This window comes from Oncorhynchus kisutch, linkage group LG12 (assembly GCF_002021735.2).
Source record: "Oncorhynchus kisutch isolate 150728-3 linkage group LG12, Okis_V2, whole genome shotgun sequence".
Classification (NCBI taxonomy): Eukaryota; Metazoa; Chordata; class Actinopteri; order Salmoniformes; family Salmonidae; genus Oncorhynchus; species Oncorhynchus kisutch.
Window position 1 is genome coordinate 58,359,905 of NC_034185.2, and position 22,500 is coordinate 58,382,404.

The 22,500-nt window shown below is 46.4% G+C and overlaps 1 protein-coding gene across 11 annotated transcripts in view; it reads left to right on the plus strand.

The window, feature by feature from the left end:
• The window catches only part of LOC109882601 (type II inositol 3,4-bisphosphate 4-phosphatase), a 208,558-nt gene that overhangs the window by 105,866 nt on the left and 80,192 nt on the right, over window positions 1-22,500 (plus strand). For all 11 annotated transcript variants that reach the window (XR_004212011.1, XR_004212012.1, XM_031837926.1 and 8 more), the window contains 3 exons: window positions 7,785-7,899; window positions 10,756-10,825; window positions 15,494-15,641. Coding sequence is in view for 9 of the 11 variants with exons in the window: in XM_031837926.1 (XP_031693786.1) it covers window positions 7,785-7,899; window positions 10,756-10,825; window positions 15,494-15,641 (333 nt within the window). In the remaining 2 variants the exon portion in view is untranslated. The remainder of the gene's footprint in view (window positions 1-7,784; window positions 7,900-10,755; window positions 10,826-15,493; window positions 15,642-22,500) is intronic.

Sequence of the window (22,500 nt, forward strand, 5' to 3'; positions counted from 1 at the left end):
CTCTCCTCTCTCTCTGTTTCTGTATGTGACTCTCTCTCTCTCCTCTCTCTCTCTGTTTCTGTATGTGACTCTCTCTCTCCCTCTCTCTCTGTTTCTGTATGTGACTCTCTCTCTCTCCTCTCTCTCTGTTTCTGTATGTGAACTCTCTCCTCTCTCTCTCTCTCCTCTCTCGTTTTCTGAATGGACTCTCTCTCTCTCCTCTACTCCTCTGTTTCTCGTATGGTGACTCTCTCTCTCCCCTCTCTTCTTGTTCTTATGTGACTCTCTCATATCTTGTGGTTGACTAGAAGGCAGAAACAAGACACTCTTCTCACATAGCTCCATGTTTCTATTTTCCTCTCTACCTGACTGTCATTTCCTTTTGTCTGTCTTGAACTTCCTGCCCTGGGCTTTTTGTGCTCAATCTTCTAGACACCTTTGCAGCTGACCCGGCCCAAGCACTGCATGCAGGGCTGATGGGAAGGCCTAGCCAAGATTGGGAGAAAACCATGCATGCGTCTTACTGTCATCTCCATCGATTGGTTTGTTTATGCCTCACTCCAAACCCCTGATAGGCCACTCAATCAAGACTAAAACCTTGATGCCTTGTCAGGACAGTTTCTAAACTGTAGTTTGTTCCAGTCCAGTTTTCCACGCTTTCATGCTTCAATGACTCAGAGACTACAGTGACCTTCGATACAAATGTAATCTTCTTCTCCCCATGTAAAGGACCCTCGGATATGGTTGTAGCATCTGTTACATGCAGCTTTATTGGGTTATAGGGGACTGTTTAAAGTGATTGCGATGAATGAATCAGGTCCCTCAGTATAGGTGGCGGTGGCCAAGCCAAAGTCTCCACTACACAGCCCCAGCAGCTGTTAGATGTCACTATGGCTCAGGGCTTTAATTGATTGGCTGGAGTCATGATTCTGAACAGCAGTCACAAAATGGCCGCCATCGGTCAGTTTAGGATAGGTGTGTATTAGTTGCTCTAGTGCAGTTGCAGCCTTTTGTGCTTCCTGAATGGGTCATGAGAGTTTAAGGAAGTGAAATGGGTTTGAGTAGAAAAGAAAATGGTTTCTCTGAGGAGAAAAAAAAGAAATGATTTCCAACTTGATATTTCACAGAACAAATAGTTGTTACGTTTTACACTCTCCCAGAGCAAATCATCTCATTTATGGAGCCGTTCTTTATTGACTCCAGTTTGATTGTAATATTCATGGCTCGTATACGTGTCAAAAACCAAGGTTCTTTCAATCCCAATACCACAGACACAGACAGACAATATATTCGATTTTTTCTTAGTATTAAAAGGCCGTTACGGGATAAAGGCAACACAGAACAAAAACACAAGGACATGACTGGGCATCACACCACATGCACTCTAGAGTCCACAGTTGTTTAGCTTGGAGCATTCGTCGCTTCGCCGTTGGCATCACAGGGTTCCGATGCGGTAGTCGTTGCCTTGGCAGTCTCGTCGTAGCAGGCCCTCGTCTGGAGACGGTGGAGAAAGCTTCATCAGTAACGTCATCAAATTTCAGGTCTGTTGTGCGCAAACTTGAACATTGTGGAAATTCTGTGCAACTTCCAGTGCGCATTTACTGTGAGCACTGAGGCTGTACCTGCTTTAAGGTACAGTTTTAAATGTCCATGTACCAAAGTGACCTACCATCAAAAGCAATGGATAAAATGCATCCCATAACATTTTAACATGGAAATAGCTCTTCTATCATGCAGCCTACAGTAGCAGCCAAAGTGTGGTGTTCAATGTAGGCCTACATTCCATGAGACTTTTGAAAAAAAACATTAACCTGTTTAGCCACTTGTTCTTCAGACAAGGAGGTGACTGAAAATGTTGTTGTTTGATGCAAAAAAAAACACTTTACAAAATAAAAATCATTATCATCCCATTATCATCATACCATTACTCCAGAGAATCAAACAAATGTATGCTACTCTCTGCCTATGGCTTGAATATGCTAAGTAGCCAAGTCTTAAAATACAACACTGCCCCTTTAAGACAAAAGAAAAGCTCGTTACTACTCGTTTTTCATATATGTCTAGAAATCTGCACGTTTGGTGCTCTTGTAGGAAGCAATCAGTCCCCTATTGCTGACTCCCTGGGCTAATAACTCACTAACTAGCAAAGGAAATTAACTAAATGTGCACACATGGCTACATGCAGCTTTTTTGGGGATCTCAAAACAAGCGCTTCTACTACGGGCTACTCATGCTGAAAACACAGTCCAGTTCAAAGTAAATGGCGCACATGGCAGCTCAGATTTTTTTATGTCGCACAGGTCTGTGTAGAGTACGGGCTGAGTAGTGCGTGACAATGCAATAGAATCCTCCTAGAATCCTATGTGTTCTGTTTTGGTGTGTTGCAACTCTAGAACAGTGCTCACCAACCTTTTCTGAATCGAGATCACTTTGAGTCAAAATGCAGGCCGAGATCTACCGCTCTAAGTTTATTTTTACATCACTTAAAAACGTGTAAGCCTATGCAACATTAACCAATAAAAAACACTACTGTAGCAATGACTTTTGTGCAGTAAGTTATAGACCCAATACATCATAACTGCATATTGGCTTTGCTTGAATTGCACTTCCAATGCATTTTTTACAATTGTATTTCAACATTTGAGGTAGGCTATATAATCACACAGGTAATAGATCCGTGGTTGTATTACTTGTGAAGCACAGCTGAGTGAGCATACATTAAAATCATGAGCTTTTTATTTTATTGGGCTGATGGTGCCTGCGTCTGATGCTTAGTCTCGGCGGAGGGAGAGAGCCACAGACTGAGGGTCTGCCTCTCAACACCCCACCGCTCTTCCTTTCCTCCACTGACCAAAAAGGGAGACCGTCTTCCAGCTGATGGTGTCGCACGGCATTATTTCTGCCTAATGCATGTTCTTACTCCGAGGATGAACAGAGAAATTGAAAAAGTCCTCGATATTAAAAAACACTCAAGCTGCTAATAATAACAAGCACGCAAGCCTGTAGATACACATTCCTCCTCATTCATTACTAATGCAGTGCTTGTTGTAGTGCTGAGTGGAAATGGGAAGAACATGCATTTTAAAAGTGTTGAGTACAAAGTGTTGACAATGCTGAGTAAGAACGTAGACGTGAACATATAAACAGCAGCTCTTTGCTGTATTCGTTGACAGTTTCTCTCTAGTCTTGGTTTTAAACGTTTTGAAATCTCACAGTATCAATTCTGCTGTAGCTTTCTTTTATGTCTGCTAAGTTACTGCAGACACGGTCATCTGAGCCATCTGATTGGCCAGCGGTTGGCCAAGAGTGCACTTGATTTGCTCTCTGGGCCCGCCAGGAAGGCAGAGTTTGCACCTTCAGACACATGAAATGGTTCAAAATGGCAACATTTAATCCACCCGGCGCACAGGGCAGCTGAATCAGGTGCACCTTCCTCCAACAGCCCAAGAACAAACCAAAAAATAGGAACACAAGGCTTTATCATTGGGTTTTTACAGAAATATTTGGCGATCGACTAGGAATGTCTTGAAGATCGATCAGTTGATAGCGATCGACCGGTTGGTGACCACTGCTCTAGAAAATTGAGTGAAGTTCAATCTTGTGTTTCTCTCTGTGGGCTGATGTTTCTGTGCGCACAGCTTGGTCACACTCATCCGGTCCCCTCTCCCCAGACACTGTGGCTGAGCACAGCCTGTGTCACCTGTCCTCTTCCATTGTTGGCTTGAATCTGCTGAACAATGCTCCTGTCCTCTGGTGTGGGGGTTACGACTCAGGTCCCTGACTAACACTCCTTATCACAGCTAGACAAACACTGAAAAGGAGATTAACCAAGTAAAGGAAGTCGCTCAAATAAGGAAATAAGAAATAAACCGAAGCACCACACGATAGGATCCATATTTAAAGCACTTCTAGGTTAATACATTCTAAATAAATCACACATTGATGGGATAAAGTTGAAGGACTAAATTGAGTGACTTGCATTTCATCACCCAGACTAGTATGAGTAATTAGTACAGATTTGTGTCACTTTGAGACATGTTTGCAAACTGAGGAAGGGTTACAAAATAAATCAACCTTAAATGCCATAAACCGCTTCCTAAATAACTCATTGTTTTGTGAACCGATTTCAAATACGCGACAGGCACTTGAAAGACGTACCTCACCAATTGTTTTACCTCATATTCATCATCTCCAGAACCAATGCACGTTCATACCAGTGTTTACGTTAGAAACGGCATCCAAGTGTCTCTTTAAGCACATCCATTTTTTTGTCTCTCTAACGAAGCTGCTCTGATTTAAGCACTGTCACAAACAGTGAATTCTGGGCCAATTAGTAGATGAGGACAGTTGAGTGGGGAGATCACAGGCGGGCAGAGCAATCTGTAGATGCTGTTCAATGCCAACTCCAGAACCGAGGAAGAGGAGGTGGAGAAATCGTGGGAGGATGGAGGAGAGGAGCTTATTTACTGTCCATCTTCTTTTTCCGGCAGCGGTCCGCAGCAGGCAGCTACAAAGATCATTTGAGGTCAATCACAGCTCTAACAGATAGATTGTAGCTGTGCTGCGCGGTACAACCATCTTGTCAGGAAGGCAACTTCTGTTCGCGCGCCCGCTTGATTTGAACCAAGTTCTCCTTAACCTGCCTTTAAGCTATAATGGTAATTATCACTCTCTCTCTCACACACGCACACACACACACAAACTGATGTCAGAAAACTGTGAAAGCGTGGTATTTTAAAGATGCCAAGTATATGACATATCACCCCCCATCCGTGTGCAAGCTACAGTCTGTACAACTACGACATCATCTCCCATCGCTCCCACACATAAATCAATTACCTTAAAGACGTTCTCCAACTATTTGTTTTACTTTTACTGTTGGAAAGCAATATCCCAAATATACAGTGGGGAGAACAAATTAATGCAAATGAATTACTTAAAAATCATACAATGTGATTTTCTGGATTTTTGTTTTAGATTCCATCTCTCACAGTTGATTTGCACCTATGATAAAAATGACAGACCACTACATGCTTTGTAAGTGGGAAAACCTGCAAAATCGGCAGTGTATCAAATACTTGTTCTCCCCACTGTACATACAGTGAAGTACACACACTAAAAGGCAAAAAAAAATGTTTGCGCAAAATAGTGTTGTTTTTAGCCACAGCTGCAAACTTCAAGGAGCTGGTCTGATGGGGAGATGTGATGTCATCAGCCTCTCCCCTTTCTTGAGGAGCCATAGAGAACAAAAGAGGATACCTGGACCACCTATTGAGATGTGCCTTTTGTGAAGTCTATCACATGATAAATTATCTGCAAATGAGACTGGAGCAGGAGTTTACAGCCTTGCATAGAGTAGGAGTAGGACTTTAAAGCCTATACTGTTTAAGTGCGATGTTTCATTATGGTAAGGCGCTCAAGCAATCTGGAAAGTGTACCTAGGTGGGCCACTGTAGCCCCGTTGCAGTAACGGTGGTGGTCTGCTAGCTGTGTAACAGGTGTTAAAAACAACGACATGCTCATCTCATTTTCTCCATTATAAGCCGAGGGAACGAGCGGCTCGATCTGGGCTGACCATGTTTATTCAAAGTTAGGTTGACTTTCCGGAATGTTCTCTGTGTGGTGGAGAGGGGGATGAGGGATGAGTGGAAAAGGAGGGAGAGGAGGTGGGTTGGGTTGGGGGGGGTACCAAGAAAGATAAACACTGAAGCAGATGTCTGGCATGGGTCCTGGGATCCATCAACAGACTTATATCCTCTCTGTGTAGCAAGGGACCGCCGTGTGTAAATGAGTCTCTGAGCGAGAACGCCACTGCTGCAGTTCCCCGAGTCCCTCTTCAGATCAGTCTCTTCTCCCTCTCTGTCCTTCAACTCACTATCCCTCCCTTCCTCTCCACGGGGTAGCATCTCCTTCTTTCTCTCTCCAGGCCCAGAGTACCTCTCCAGGTCCCTCTCTTCTCCCTCTCCATCCCTCACCATCCCTCTCCTCTCCTTCTCTCCCCGGGGTGTCGTCCCCCTCTCCTCCCGCCTCGCTCTCTCTCTCCCTCTCGCACCCCAGGCTTTGGCTGTGATTATGATAGCCCTTAATTGTCCACTGGGAGTGGGACCAGGCCCATTAGCGCTAGATCAATCTGACTGGGGGATTAGATCACACATGCTGCTAGCTTAATACCCAGGTAGAATTGTTCATTTAAGTGTGCGTGTGTGAGTGCCTGTGTGTGTGTGACGAACTACTGCTGGCAATGGATTTCCCATCAGATCATTGGTTAGAAAAGTAATTGGGGCTCCCTAATATGAGAACGGTGGTATCTGTTCTGTATCTGTCACTGAAGGAGGGAGAGGGTGTGTAACTCAGTGATTTGACCACAATGTGCTGGGGTTACACGAAGCAACTTGGACGCAGCTATGTTTCTTTTTAGATTGCTTCATGCAACACCCCCAGCAACTGATAAGCAAATTCATCTGCAACTTGGTGGCATCCAGATCAGTTGAAAATGTTTCAACTTTTGTGAAACTCGTTGCAAACAACTCAATCAAAACCAATGCTTTTGTCGCGTGATCCATTCGAAGGTACAGAACTCCGACCCAGTTGTCATGTCAACACAGCTGTCGCTCACGCTGCCTGTTGCTGCCGGAACCGCCATCAAGGTTGATAGAAGCGACATAGTTAGTTAAACGGGAGCTGTATAAATAGACATTGGCATCATGGCTAGTAAAGGTTTATGTATGTGGTTTGGCTGTCAATACATTTAATTTTTAAAGTAAACCCAGACCAGTTTCAACTAGCTAGCCTAAGCTTAGTTAGTTGCTAGCCTAAGCTTAGTTAGTTGCTAGCTTGGTTAGTTAATCGATAGCTAGCTAGCCAGCTAGAACAGTGCTGGCAGTTTCAATTTGGCTAGATACATTGTACAGATAGCATTTTTTTCTAAATCATCAACGAAAAGGTTCGATTAACAAATTATTTGGGAAAATCACAATGAGGTGATTTACCCAATAAATGACTGGCATATGGAGTGTGCAACTCTTTTAATTTTTTATAGCTTATTGAATCACAATGTAACGACAACAGATGCCATTGGTTTAGAATTTTCAAACCACATTGTTGCATGCCATTTCAATGGTGTTTCAGTTGCTTCGTGTATCAGCAAAGTTGATTGAGATGATGTCACTTGCAACTGCAATAAACATTTCTTGACAAACTCCAGCCTACAGTCTCTCTTGACCTCTCATTGTCTGTTCCTCTCTTATTTACTCCATCTACACCTCTATTCTCTGTCCCATTGGCTGCTCCATCTACACCTCTATTCTCTGTCCCATTGGCAGCTCCATCTACATCTCTATTCTCTGTCCCATTGGCTGCTCCATCTACACCTCTATTCTCTGTTCCATTGGCTGCTCCATCCACACCTCTATTCTCTGTCCCATTGGCTGCTCCATCTACACCTCTATTCTCTGTCCCGTTGGCTGCTCCATCTACACCTCTATTCTCTGTCCCGTTGGCTGCTCCATCTACACCTCTATTCTCTGTCCCATTGGCTGCTCCATCTACACGTCTATTCTCTGTCTCATTAGCTGCTCCATCTACACCTCTATTCTCTGTCCCGTTGGCTGCTCCATCTACACCTCTATTCTCTGTCCCATTGGCTGCTCCATCTGCACCTCTATTCTCTGTCCCATTGGCTGCTCCATCTACACCTCTATTCTCTGTCCCATTGGCTGCTCCATCTGCACCTCTGTTCTCAATCTCGCTTCTGCCCTCTTTTCTCTCTCGTTCCCGTAGTTGACACTCTGTCCACTCTCCCTCAGGTCTTCTGATGGTGTGCTGGCGGTGGGGACAGTGTTGGTGAGCCGTGTGAACATGGGGGAGATGGAGGAGGGGGACATGGATCACATCACGGCCGACGTGCAGCAGGCCCAGAAGGTGAGGACGTGTGTGTGTGTGTGTGAGTGTGAGAGTCGTTCCCCTCCAGATGTCTCGGCTAGCACTAATGCTTGCAGGATTAGTCTGTCACTGCTCAAGTGGCCCAATGAGATTCATCAAGCCCTTACAGCCCTTGGATCCTGTGTGTGTGTGTGGGGGGGGTGTAGAGTGTGACGAGAGGGTGAGAGTGGGATAGGGACTCTTAGATACTGCATATGTTTATGATGTGTGTGCGTACGGCGTTTGCGTGTGTGTGGGGGAGAGAGAGAGCGCAAGCCAGAGAAGCCATTGGCTCAGACAGCCTGAATGCTGTGTGTGATTATGTGCACAAAGAGCATTAGAGAATTAGAGAGAGGGAGCGTCATACATCCTTCTTCTATTTGTGTGGGATAGTCGGCTAAACCCCATGGCCTTATAGCCTTCCTACGAGACTCACCTCGTCTGAATAAATGGCATCTCCCTTGTGAGACCATCCCACCTACAATCAACTATGCTGATCCACCACGACATGCTACTCTGCACCATCTGAGAAACACAGGAATGAGAGAGAGAGAAAGAGAGAGAGAGAGATGTCTTCTTCTGAGATCGCCAGGTACCTGAAGAGTGTTCAAACGTCCTCCCAATGGGGTGTTTTCACACCAAAAACAAAGTTTATGTATGTACTTTACCTTCATTTGACTAGTTATTCCACCCAATGGGGATATTTAGTTTAGTCTAAAATATAATCATATCTGTAGCATATAAGCACTGTACTTGCAACAAGATGTCACGGTTCTGTTTTCAACGTTTGTTTTAGGTTTATGCATTCATTCCGACTGGTTGAGGTTTAGGATTGTGTTAAAACTGGAAAATAATGACTGTCCAGCACTGGGTTTGAACCCGCGATCCTCTGAACCGGAGCGCACGGTTTAAGATCCTCTATCCCCATCCACAAAGCCCTAGCAAGCCGCAAACCTACTTGATGGTAATAGTCATTCACACTGCCCCTAGTGGATGGTATTGAAGGCATCTCCCGACATCCTGGGGTCCTGGACAAATGTGGAATACTGAAGTTGATCTGGTGTGACCTGGCTGGTAGTTGTGCATGTATGAGGAGGCAGTCAAAATGGATCTGCGTACAGTAGAAAGGATGTCTTTCTGAGAGGAGATAACATAACCTCGTAGCATAGGGTGTTCCCTGACCCAGTCTAACTGTAGTCTGTTGACACTTCTCCTCGTTACCTTTGCACTCTCTCTCTCTCTCTGTGTGTGTGTGTGTGTGTGTGTGTGTGTGTGTGTGTGTGTGTGCGTGTGTGTGTGTGTGTGTGTGTGTGTGTGTGTGTGTGTGTGTGTGTGTGTGTGTGTTTTACCACTGTGAGTAAATCAGTCACAGAGAGCAGTCTTATATAATTGACTGGGGCTCTAACATGGCTGGCTGCCTCTGGTTCCTGCTCTCTTTTCATGGTGTCGTGTGGACAATTTATCTTAATATTTTCACAGCCATTTTTGTTTTTCAGTTCAAACTTATGAAGAGTTTAATAAAACTTGAATTCCCGATACAACTGTGCTGCTGCCAGCAGGTCTCACGCTGCGTCCCTCTCAGATGGCTCAGCGTTGCACCTGTACTGCCATTACCTCAATCCCACCTCGCAAAGTTAGCAGTTCCTTCTCATTTAACAATGTATTGCCATACAGGACTCCACTGTTGTCGCTTGCCTTTCTCTGCCACTACAATGATGTGGTGGTAGAGAGTTGACTCCAAAATAATAGATTGCACGTTGACTCCAGGTGTCGACTTAAATTTCTGAGTGTCAGGATTCTTAAAATTCTGTATTTTTGGAATGGAGGAGACTGATTAGCTGCCGTACTTCTGAGAACACAAACACTCACATCTTTCATAGCGAGCTAGCGAGGGACGGAGAGAGAGGGGAGGGGCACAGTATAGGCCCACCAGGCACACAGAGTCAGAACTGTGAACTAGGCTTTTCTATCGGCTATCAAAAGCTGTATCTTGCTATTTCTTAGCTTGCAATGTCTCGGAACTTCAGTAAAGCAAAGCCAATCATCAATGAATAGGCTACGTTATTAAGACGAGTGAAATGCAACACTTCGCTCTCATGCAGTCACACACGGTCTCTGTTCGCTACCTTGTTTCACTATGTTCCCCTGACGTGAAGAAAGCTACCATGTTTCACTATGTTCCCCTGACGTGAAGAAAGCTACCTTGTTTCTCTATATTCCCCTGACGTGAAGAAAGCTCCCTTGTTTCACTATATTTCCCCTGACGTAAATGAAGCTACCTTGTTTCGCTAAATTCCACTTTTTTTCGCAAAAGTAGCAGTCCTAGTAATTGGTAAAGTGTATTTCTGATGGTTTGTCAGCCTCGATGCCACTGACAGAGAGGCCTGAAAACTGTTGGTTGTCACTGGCACTTTGATGTCTTATCCCGCACGCATCATCAAAAAGGGACATTCAGCAGCTGTGATGGGAAGATACTCATTATCAAAGGGGACGGTGACAAACACATGGAGTGTTCTTGAGTGACGGAGGATCTGTCTGTCTCTGTCTGTCTCTGTCTGTCTCTGTCTGTCTCTGTCTCTGTCTGTCTGTCTGTCTGTCTCTGTCTCTGTCTCTGTCTCTGTCTACATATGTGTTTAGCTTCACCTGTCATTTACCTCCTGCTGTCCCAAAAAACACTGAGCTAAATGAATATGTATTTAAAGAGCAAGACATGCTGAACCAACAACATGTTAGATGTGGCCGCCCCGCTGCTCAGAGAAAAGCAGAGTTCAATGTACATTCATATGTGTGTGTTTGATGGTAGAGATTTGACATGTACATGTAAACATCAAACATCTCTCTCTCTTCTTTCCACAGTGCACCTTAGTTTGTGAGTCATCACAGGGAACCCCAAACGACAAAGATAATAGCCCCCTGACGGGTGCTGGTAAGTTCAACTACGCTTGTTCCTTCTACCTTTAAACACCTCAAATTTAACTGCTGACTTCCATCGTCCTTGTAACATTGTAATCAGTGGGAAGAGGTTTAAGGCTAATTTCATCCCCTCTAATTTGATTCCCCTTCCTCCTCCTGTCTAACCAACCACCCCAATCTCTCATCGTGAAATTTGTTTTTTACTGAAAAGATTTCTCCAGTTTTTTTGCATTTTCTCTTAATAAAAGCTATTACACCCCTGTAATTACCATGACCTAGTGTTGCCCCCAAAAGCAGCTTGAAATTGACCTAGTGTAATAAAGTGATCCATTAAGTTAACCAAGAAGTACACGGGGGTTTTCTCATTGGAAAGTGCGCCCCCCTTGACTAACCTTCTCCCGCCAAAGAGATTTGAAGTCTCAACGGGGCTACCCAGTTTGATTAAAGAACTCATATTATTCATTCTCAGATTAAAACGGGAAGCCTTGGTTTAAGTAAGTAAAGGGAGGGAGAGCCAGTTGACAGTGGAAAAGGTGTGAGACCTGGCCAACGGTGGCTCTAATGGAATCCACCCCGTTGTAACCTTTTATTCATTATCTACAGCCCCATACCAGTGTCTCCGATGACACCATAGTGGGACCTTTTCTTCCTTTCTATTTGACTACCAAATGTAGAAAAAGCCTTTTTCAAGCATCTAGACACTGGTATGGGTGCAGGACAGGACTAATATGATGTACAAAAAAATGTATATAAAATGGTGAAGTGCCCCTTTAAAGCAGGTAATTATATCCCCAGACAAGGTGAAAGTCCGCCTGCCTCCCTTGGCTGCTCCAGTCCTGGTTCTGTATCTGTTCTGTGTGGACTGGCTGGAGAGGCAGACAAGCGGAAGCGACGCCACGTCGATCCTGTGATACCAATTAAGGGAGAAGCCCCCGAATGGCGCAACACACTTCGCTTGTTACCCCATCACTGGGAGCGGGGAGAATGGAGCAGAAACACCAGGAGTGAGACAAAAGAGAGAGGGAACGAGGGAGGAGGAGAAGGAGAGGCTTGAGAAGGTCACTGCTCCCTGCTGCGTTGGGAATATAAAGCCCCTCTTTCCCTTTTCTCATCACTCGTTCCTCTCCAGAGGGGAAAAGAAACCCTTCTGAGTCTCCAACTCCATCCTCTTCTTCTTCTATGCTTTCTTTTGTTCTTTCCCTTCCTCATTATCGTATCCCGGTACTTTCTAGAAAGTCTTATATTTGTCTTTTTCTCTGTCTCTATTTCCGTCCTCAGCGTGTGTTGGTATGACTTTCCTTACAGCTCTGTTCTCTATACTCGTCGTCATTGTCACTATCTGTCGCAATTAGCTAGCGAGAGGCAGGCACCAGGGGGCTGTGCCACCCGTCTTCCTGCGCGGGGTGGGTTGCAGGAAGGCGGGTGACACAGCTGCGTCCCATCACTATAACACGCTCCCCGCAGACTTAGAGAGATTGACTAATGCAATTTAGCCATTCACTTGTATTACCTTTCAGAGGGGGGAGAGCGGAGAAGGATGCACACACACACATTCACACAAACACACACACAATACACACACACAGGAGGGGGGGGACGCCCGGGGAAGAAGTAATTTCCTTAAGAGGTGTGGGGAGAGGAGGAAGGAGCAATCTGATTGGCCTTCAGATTAGCGTGGCGGCGGGGGGAGGTCAGAGGTTAATCTGCTCCTTCGACCGTGTCCGCTGCAAGGAGGAAGTACCAGTCATTCCTTCATCTCGCTCTCAATCTGTCCCTCTCACCTCTCCCTCTCTGTCTTTTTAATTCCGATTTACTCTTTGAAATGCCCTCTAGAATCCTGTCCCTCTCCACACAGCAGCAGCAACAGTGTCATTTAATAATCCAAGATTAAGCTCTCCATTTCAAATCATAGCTGTACTTTTTCATTTGATGTAATCATTAATATAATATAATGATAAAGAGGAAGTTTCCGCACCTATTTCGAGTAATTCCTGTCCTAGAAAGAAAATCCTTGTTTTAGGCTCCACCTCGAAGACTGACGCAGGCTGCTAATACATATTCAGGAATTGGGGGTGGGAACGTTGTGGTGATTTCCAGGTGTAGCAGAGAAATGACAACAAATAGGCCACTGACTGACAGCTGTCAGTGTAATTAGCTAGCATGCTAAGCTAACCTTAGCCAGCTAATGAAAGTTGGGAATAAGTCGATTTCTGGTGTGGGAGTTGAACCCTTTCTTATTTTTCACCTTTCACACTATTGTGTTGATTGCCGACCTCAGCCATACTCTACCAGATCAGATATCATCTTTTTCACATGGTCCTCTCTAGCCTGATTCCAGTAACTATGATGGATGGGCTTGGCTCTAGTCTGTCCTAGCCAACCTTCCAGGGGCCTGATTCCTACCTCTCTGACTGTCCTTGACACTGAACGGAACACCACATTACTTCCCACCCCAGTGCCTCTATAGGTCTCTCCACTGCCACACCGCCCCTCGTTGTGCCCGAACATCACAAGGCTGTCACTACACTCTCCAACGCTCTGTTGCCTTCTGTGTGGGACATGGGACCCGGAATACCCAGGACAAAGTGCTCAGAATAAGGCCCAGACAATGAAAAGGGATGACGGAGAGAGGGCGAGTCTCTGAATTGAATTCACACCTAGGAAAGTAAATGGATGGCAATGGTAATGGAGCCTCTCCTCCCCTGCTCTCCTCCTCCTCTCCTCTCCTCTCCTCTCCTCTCCTCTCCTCTCCTCTCCTCTCCTCTCCTCTCCTCTCCTCTCCTCTCCTCTCCTCTCCTCTCCTCTCCTCTCCTCTCCTCTCCTCCTCTCCTCCCCTCCTCCCCTTCCTCTCCCCTCCTCCCCTCCTCCCCTCCTCTCCTCCGCCTCCTCTCCCCTCCTCTCCTCCTCTCCTCCCCTTCCTCTCCCCTCCTCTCCTCCCCTTCCTCTCCCCTCCTCTCCTCCTCTCCTCTCCTCCCCTTCCTCTCCCCTCCTCCCCTCCTCCCCTCCTCTCCTCCACCTCCTCTCTCCTCCTCTCCTCCTCTCCTCCCCTTCCTCTCCCCTCCTCTCCTCCTCTCCTCCCCTTCCTCTCCCCTCCTCTCTCCTCTCCTCCGCCTCCTCCCCTCCTCTCCTCTGCCTCCTCTCCCCTCCTCTCCTCCTCTCCTCCCCTTCCTCTCCCCTCCTCTCCTCCTCTCCTCCCCTTCCTCTCCCCTCCTCTCCTCCCCTTCCTCTCCTTTTCCTCTCCTCCGCCTCCTCCCCTCCTCTCCTCCGCCTCCTCTCCCCTCCTCCCCTTACTCTCCCCTCCTCTCCTCCTCTCCTCCCCTTCCTCTCCTCCTCTCCTCCTCTCCTCCTCTCCTCCCCTTCCTCTCCCCTCCTCTCCTCCGCCTCCTCTCCTCTCCTCTCCTCTCCTCCCCTTCCTCTCCCCTCCTCTCCTCCGCCTCCTCTCCCCTCCTCTCATCCCCTTCCACTCCCCTCCTCTCCTCCTCTCCTCCCCTTCCTCTCCCCTCCTCTCCTCCTCTCCTCCTCTCCTCTCCTCCCCTTCCTCTCCCCTCCTCTCTCCTCTCCTCCAGGAGTTGGACTGACATTACCACTGTTAGTTGGTTGGTTGCAGCTTCACAAGGAAGAGGGGAAGTGATTTTATTTTTTAAAAGGGAGGAATAAGTGCTTGGGTCACACTTGTGATTCCCAACCCTCGGTGCCGTGTAGCTTTTTTGGAAGCATTACACATCTTGCAGCCTCCGTCTTCAATGGTGAAGTCTCTTCTACTACTATCGGAGCGCTACAGCTTATTACTATAGAGTGACTTCCTTCCAGAACGCTAGCGTGGCCTCTAAGAGAAGGAGCAACGGCAGCGAACTGCGAATAGCTGTTTGAGGCGTACGGCTTTTTCCGGCTTTCTCACCCAGCGACTGCCAGCACACTGATAAGAGTATTAAAGCTGTTTTTTGGTTGCCGCATGATTGCTGCTAATAGCCACTCTAGGAAGAAATAGGAAGAGGAGTGTAAGGGTTTAATTTGAATGGGGTTTAATAGGAGAAGATGGTGAGGCAAGGTTTGGGGAGTCAACCATCTTCCCTTTCCTTCACTGCTCATAAACAAACCATTCAAATGGGAATCAAATCCAATGAAGCAATTGTTTCATAATGAAAGAATCAATTATAGGGCTGACCTGAGATCTCTTATATTCTTCATTTTCTAAGTCTTGGAGAGAGAGATGTGGAAAGAGCGATAGAGAGAGAGATGCGGCTCTTGGAAGATGAGGCAAGCAGCAATCTTATCTATCGCAGACACTGTTATTGATTATGGGATTTCATTTGCAGCACATGCCACATGAAAATATGTTTTTTTGAAGGGTTTGAGTTTTGTCTTTGGGTTTTTCCTCGGTATCAAAGTTTGTTTAGAACCAAAGCGTGGCAACTTGAAGGTGTATGTGATCATTTTCAGTATGTGGTGATGGTTGATACTGTATGTCTCGGTTTCTTTCTCCTCCTTCTACCTCTCTCCATCTTTATCCCCCCTTTACCACCTCTCCCTTCCTCTTCCTCTCCCTTCGCCCTACGCCCTCTCACCCTCTGTCCCTCCCCTCTCTTTCTCTCTCTCACTCTCTCCCTCTCTCCCTCCTTCTCCCCCTCTCACCCTCCACCTCCTCCCTCTCTCTCTCCCCCCCTCCCTCTCCCTCTCCCAGTCTTTAAGAACCCGGTTTGTAAGGTCTACAAGTTCCAGACGGTGGATAGTAAATGGATGCTGGTGAGAGAGCAGATGGAGGAATGTACTCTGTCCTTCAGCATCCCCAGACAGCTCCTCCACCTCTACATCCAGGAAGACATGAGGAGGTAAGCAAAAGCTAAACCTGACCTTGGAACAGTATTACATATGGGATAATGACTTCTCTTTATAAGCACAGTGATTTGTGAGAAGGTAAACAGCAGCTAATCGAGGATCAGGTAAGGCCAAATTTAACCACTGGAGGTAGACATCAACACTGACATCGGATCAGTGCATAGGGAGAGCACAGACCTGTAACAGCCTTACTCTAAGCCTAAATCCAACCACTAGGAGGTACATTGCATTCATTTGAATAGGGAGACTATAGCTCTGGGCCCGCCTACATTAACAGGCCTATTTCAGAGATGTAAATGGTTGTTTAAGAGCTATACTTAGAGAGGGTTGAATTATTCAGGTATGTTTAACACTTCAAAAGGAGATTGTTGGTCACCTGCATACTAGTCAACCAGCAACACACACACACACACACACACACACACACACACACACACACACACACACACACACACACACACACACAGATGTACACTTGCATACAGGCACACAGACATTTGCACACACACATGCAGAGAGGGACACACACAGAGAGAGAGAGAGAGAGAGAAACACACACCAACTCCCCCCAACACTGCGCTGTTCTGAACAAAAGTCCTGGAGCTTTATCGAGCTGAGAGTGGCTTTGAGGAAGATGAAGGTACTGTGTCGCTAATTGACTCTGCTCTTGATCTTGTTAGCTAATTAGTGGTCAAAGTGGCCACAAGATGATGAGGGAAAAGGGATGTGTATTGTAACCAAAATGATTCCAGATGACGTTTGAATCCCCCCAGAATGTTCCTAGTGCAGTGTTAATGGGGCATTATACTCAACAGACATTCAAGTTTGTCAGATGTTTTCATACCTCAATAGTAGTCTGATGTTTTTGACATCTGGAAACATCTGACAAAATTAGATTTGGGAGTTTAATGTCCCTTCTTTAACCACAGTTAACCCTTATCGACCGTTAGTTAACCCTCATTAACCACAGTTAACCCTCATTAACCACAGTTAACCCTCATTAACCGTCAGTTAACCCTTTTTAACCACAGTTAACCCTCATTAACCACAGTTAACCCTCATTAACCACAGTTAACCCTCATTAACCACAGTTAACCCTCATTAACCACAGTTAACCCTCATTAACCTTCAGTTAACCCCCCCTTGGCAGGGCCAGTTTTGCCATTGTACTCAATAAAGGAAAGGTTAAGATCCTGCCAGTGAATATATTATCCTAATCAGTTTATAAGAGAGAAGCCACTGTGATGGGTAAGAGGATCTCAGTGTTCTCTTCCCTCAGGGTCCCTATGAGCGTCTGTCAGGACAGATCGTTCCTCAACACGCCCGCCGTCCCCTAGCAATCCCTCATAATCCCCCGTCCGTCATATAGTCCCTCGGTCGGCAAGCGGTCGATCTCATGGCAGCATCAGTATTCCAAATGGCTCCCTATTCCCTTCATAGTGCCCTATGAGCCCTGGTCAAAAGTAGTGCCTTATAAAGGATAGGCTTCCATTTGGAACACATGGAGTGTCCCCATCGGCCCACTAGTTTGGAATCCCAAGTCATTAAACTAGATTAGAACATTCTCAGACCAAGGTTTCCCTCAAGTTCTAGATTAGAACATTCTCAGACCAAGGTTTTCCTCAAGTTCTAGATTAGAACATTCTCAGACCAAGGTTTCCCTCAAATTCTAGATTAGAACATTCTCAGACCAAGGTTTCCCTCAAGTTCTAGATTAGAACATTCTCAGACCAAGGTTTTCCTCAAGTTCTAGATTAGAACATTCTCAGACCAAGGTTTTCCTCAAGTTCTAGATTAGAACATTCTCAGACCAAGGTTTCCCTCAAGTTCTAGATTAGAACATTCTCAGACCAAGGTTTTCCTCAAGTTCTAGATTAGAACATTCTCAGACCAAGGTTTCCCTCAAGTTCCCTCCCTTAAAAGCTATTATTTAAGCCTTGTTATTATCTGTTGTTGTTATTAATAGAATCCAAGATGGCGTAGCAGTAAGTCGTCCTGTCGTGTCGTGTCGTGTCCCTGTATATTTTGTTTATATTTTGTTTATTTTTCGTTTTTTTACATATTTTTCGTTTTTTACATAGCTATCCCTTTAAAAACATTTTGCTAAACCTAAGCTTCCAAATACGCTGGATCTTCACAACTAGCTATCCAGCTAAACCGCAACCCTGGACGATTACCCCTGGCTAGCGTTTCCACCCACTTAGCTTGAAGCTAGCCCGGCCTGCGCTACCACCGTAGCATACTCCTGAGCTACAATACCCGGGCCCACGACCGGTCTATCGATGTCACCGCATGAAGAGGAATAAACAGACTCACCCCATCGCGACGTCCCCCAAAGGCTAACTCTCTAGCCCTCGCTATCTCCCTGCTTGCTAATTCGGCCTGCTAACTGCTAGCTTGTCCAGCTCCGGTCCGCTAACTGCTACCTTGTCTAGCCCGGGCCTACAAACTGTTAGCTTGTTAGCACAGGCCTGCTAACCGCCTGAATCCCTGCGTCCCAAACGCCCTCCGGACCCATATTTACTTTCTATCTCTTTTGACTTTTAATTTGTTTATACCTTCCGGAAACCTGCCTCACCCAATGTGATACGGAATCGCTATTATTTTTTATTTATTTTTAGAACACACTCAAGAACCTCCAGAAGCTAACCAGCTAACTAGCTACAAGCTATTTAGTCATTGTTCGTTTTTTTAACCTGGATAACACTCGCCAGTCCAGCTTCCCTTCCCCATCCACCGCTGCCCCCTGGACACTGATCTCTTGGCTACATAGCTGATGCACGCTGGACTGTCCATAAATCACGGTACTCCATTCTGCTTGTTTGTTTTATCTGTTGGCCCCGTTGCCTAGTCTACGCCATTTTACCTGCTGTTGTTGTGCTAGCTGATTAGCTGTTGTCTCACCTACTGTTTTAGCTAGCTTTCCCAATTCAACACCTGTGATTACTGTATGCCTCGCTGTATGTCTCTCTCAAATGTCAATATGCCTTGTATACTGTTGTTCAGGTTAGTTATCATTGTTTTAGTCCACAATGGAGCCCCTAGTTCCACTCTTCATACCCCTGATAACTCCTTTGTCCCACCTCCCACACATGCGGTGACCTCACCCATTACTACCAGCATGTCCAGAGATACAACCTCTCTCATCATCACCCAGTGCCTGGGCTTACCTCCGCTGTACCCGCACCCCACCATACCCCTGTCTGCGCATTATGCCCTGAATATATTCTACCATGCCCAGAAACCTGCTCCTCTTATTCTCTGTCCCCAACGCTCTAGGCGACCAGTTTTGATAGCCTTTAGCCGCACCCTCATACTACTCCTTCTCTGTTCCGCGGGTGATGTGGAGGTAAACCCAGGCCCTGCATGTCCCCAGGCACCCTCATTTGTTGACTTCTGTGTTCGAAAAAGCCTTGGTTTCATGCATGTCAACATCAGAAGCCTCCTCCCTAAGTTTGTCTTACTCACTGCTTTAGCACACTCTGCTAACCCTGATGTCCTTGCTGTGTCTGAATCCTGGCTCAGGAAGGCCACCAAAAATTCAGAGATTTCCATACCCAACTATAACATCTTCCGTCAAGATAGAACTGCCAAAGGGGGAGGAGTTGCAGTTTACTGCAGAGATGGCCTGCAAAGTAATGTCATACTTTCCAGGTCCATACCCAAACAGTTCGAACTACTAATTTTGAAAATTACTCTCTCCAGAAATAAGTCTCTCACGGTTGCCGCCTGCTACCGACCCCCCTCAGCTCCCAGCTGTGCCCTGGACACCATTTGTGAATTGATCGCCCCCCATCTAGCTTCAGAGTTTGTTCTGTTAGGTGACCTAAACTGGGATATGCTTAACACCCCGCCAGTCCTACAATCTAAGCTAGATGCCCTCAATCTCACACAAATCATCAAGGAACCCACCAGGTACAACCCTAACTCTGTAAACAAGGGCACCCTCATAGACGTCATCCTGACCAACTGGCCCTCCAAATACACCTCCGCTGTCTTCAACCAGGATCTCAGCGATCACTGCCTCATTGCCTGTATCCGCTACGGAGCCGCAGTCAAACGACCACCCCTCATCACTGTCAAGCGCTCCCTAAAACACTTCTGTGAGCAGGCCTTTCTAATCGACCTGGCCCGGGTATCCTGGAAGGACATTGACCTCATCCCGTCAGTTGAGGATGCCTGGTCATTCTTTAAAAGTAACTTCCTCACCATTTTAGATAAGCATGCTCCGTTCAAAAAATGCAGAACTAAGAACAGATACAGCCCTTGGTTCACCCCAGACCTGACTGCCCTCGACCAGCACAAAAACATCCTGTGGCGGACTGCAATAGCATCGAATAGTCCCCGTGATATGCAACTGTTCAGGGAAGTCCGGAACCAATACACGCAGTCAGTCAGGAAAGCTAAGGCCAGCTTCTTCAGGCAGAAGTTTGCATCCTGTAGCTCCAACTCCAAAAAGTTCTGGGACACTGTGAAGTCCATGGAGAACAAGAGCACCTCCTCCCAGCTGCCCACTGCACTGAGGCTAGGTAACACGGTCACCACTGATAAATCCATGATTATCGAAAACTTCAATAAGCATTTCTCAACGGCTGGCCATGCCTTCCGCCTGGCTACTTCAACCTCGGCCAACAGCTCCGCCCCCCCCGCAGCTCCTCGCCCAAGCCTCTCCAGGTTCTCCTTTACCCAAATCCAGATAGCAGATGTTCTGAAAGAGCTGCAAAACCTGGACCCGTACAAATCAGCTGGGCTTGACAATCTGGACCCTCTATTTCTGAAACTATCTGCCACCATTGTCGCAACCCCTATTACCAGCCTGTTCAACCTCTCTTTCATCTCGTCTGAGATCCCCAAGGATTGGAAAGCTGCCGCAGTCATCCCCCTCTTCAAAGGGGGAGACACCCTGGACCCAAACTGTTACAGACCTATATCCATCCTGCCCTGCCTATCTAAGGTCTTCGAAAGCCAAGTCAACAAACAGGTCACTGACCATCTCGAATCCCACCGTACCTTCTCCGCTGTGCAATCTGGTTTCCGAGCCGGTCATGGGTGCACCTCAGCCACACTCGAGGTACTAAACGACATCATAACCGCCATCGATAAAAGACAGTACTGTGCAGCCGTCTTCATCGACCTCGCCAAGGCTTTCGACTCTGTCAATCACCATATTCTTATCGGCAGACTCAGTAGCCTCGGTTTTTCGGATGACTGCCTTGCCTGGTTCACCAATTACTTTGCAGACAGAGTTCAGTGTGTCAAATCGGAGGGCATGCTGTCCGGTCCTCTGGCAGTCTCTATGGGGGTGCCACAGGGTTCAATTCTCGGGCCGACTCTTTTCTCTGTGTATATCAATGATGTTGCTCTTGCTGCGGGCGATTCCCTGATCCACCTCTACGCAGACGACACCATTCTATATACTTTCGGCCCGTCTCTGGACACTGTGCTATCTAACCTCCAAACAAGCTTCAATGCCATACAACACTCCTTCCGTGGCCTCCAACTGCTCTTAAACGCTAGTAAGACCAAATGCATGCTTTTCAACCGGTCGCTGCCTGCACCTGCATGCCCGACTAGCATCACCACCCTGGATGGTTCCGACCTAGAATATGTGGACGTCTATAAGTACCTAGGTGTCTGGCTAGACCGCAAACTCTCCTTCCAGACTCATATCAAACATCTCCAATCGAAAATCAAATCAAGAGTCGGCTTTCTATTCCGCAACAAAGCCTCCTTCACTCAAGCCGCCAAGCTTACCCTAGTAAAACTGACTATCCTACCGATCCTCGACTTCGGCGATGTCATCTACAAAATGGCTTCCAACACTCTACTCAGCAAACTGGATGCAGTCTATCACAGTGCCATCCGTTTTGTCACTAAAGCACCTTATACTACCCACCACTGCGACTTGTATGCTCTAGTCGGCTGGCCCTCGCTACATATTCGTCGCCAGACCCACTGGCTCCAGGTCATCTACAAGTCTATGCTAGGTAAAGCTCCGCCTTATCTCAGCTCACTGGTCACGATGGCAACACCCATCCGTAGCACGCGCTCCAGCAGGTGTATCTCACTGATCATCCCTAAAGCCAACACCTCATTTGGCCGCCTTTCGTTCCAGTACTCTGCTGCCTGTGACTGGAACGAATTGCAAAAATCGCTGAAGTTGGAGACTTTTAACATCAGCTATCTGAGCAGCTAACCGATCGCTGCAGCTGTACATAGTCTATTGGTAAATAGCCCACCCTTTTCACCTACCTCATCCCCGTACTGTTTCTATTTATTTACTTTTCTGCTCTTCTGCACACCAATATCTCTACCTGTACATGACCATCTGATCTTTTATCACTCCAGTGTTAATCTGCAAAATTGTAATTATTTGCCTACCTCCTCATGCCTTTTGCACACATTGTATATAGACCCCCCCTTCGTTTTCTACTGTGTTATTGACTTGTTAATTGTTTACTCCATGTGTAACTCTTTGTTGTATGCTCACACTGCTATGCTTTATCTTGGCCAGGTCGCAGTTGCAAATGAGAACTTGTTCTCAACTAGCCTACCTGGTTAAATAAAGGTGAAAAAAAAAAAAAAAAATCTGGTCTATTGCCTCTAGACTCTAACCTCTCTTGACACTTGCAGTCTGAGTAGAACAATACTTTAAAGCTAGTATAAAAGTATAACAAAGCCGCCACCCCACCTCTGTTTAGGTAAATAGCTACGGGATGGAGAAATGTAACGACTCTTAAATTCATAGACGGTGCTATGGATGCAAGGACTGACCCTCCATATTTTGGAGGCAGTGACTGACCATAAAAATGATAGTGTTTTGAGGCTGTACAGCGTTTGTTTATGTTTACA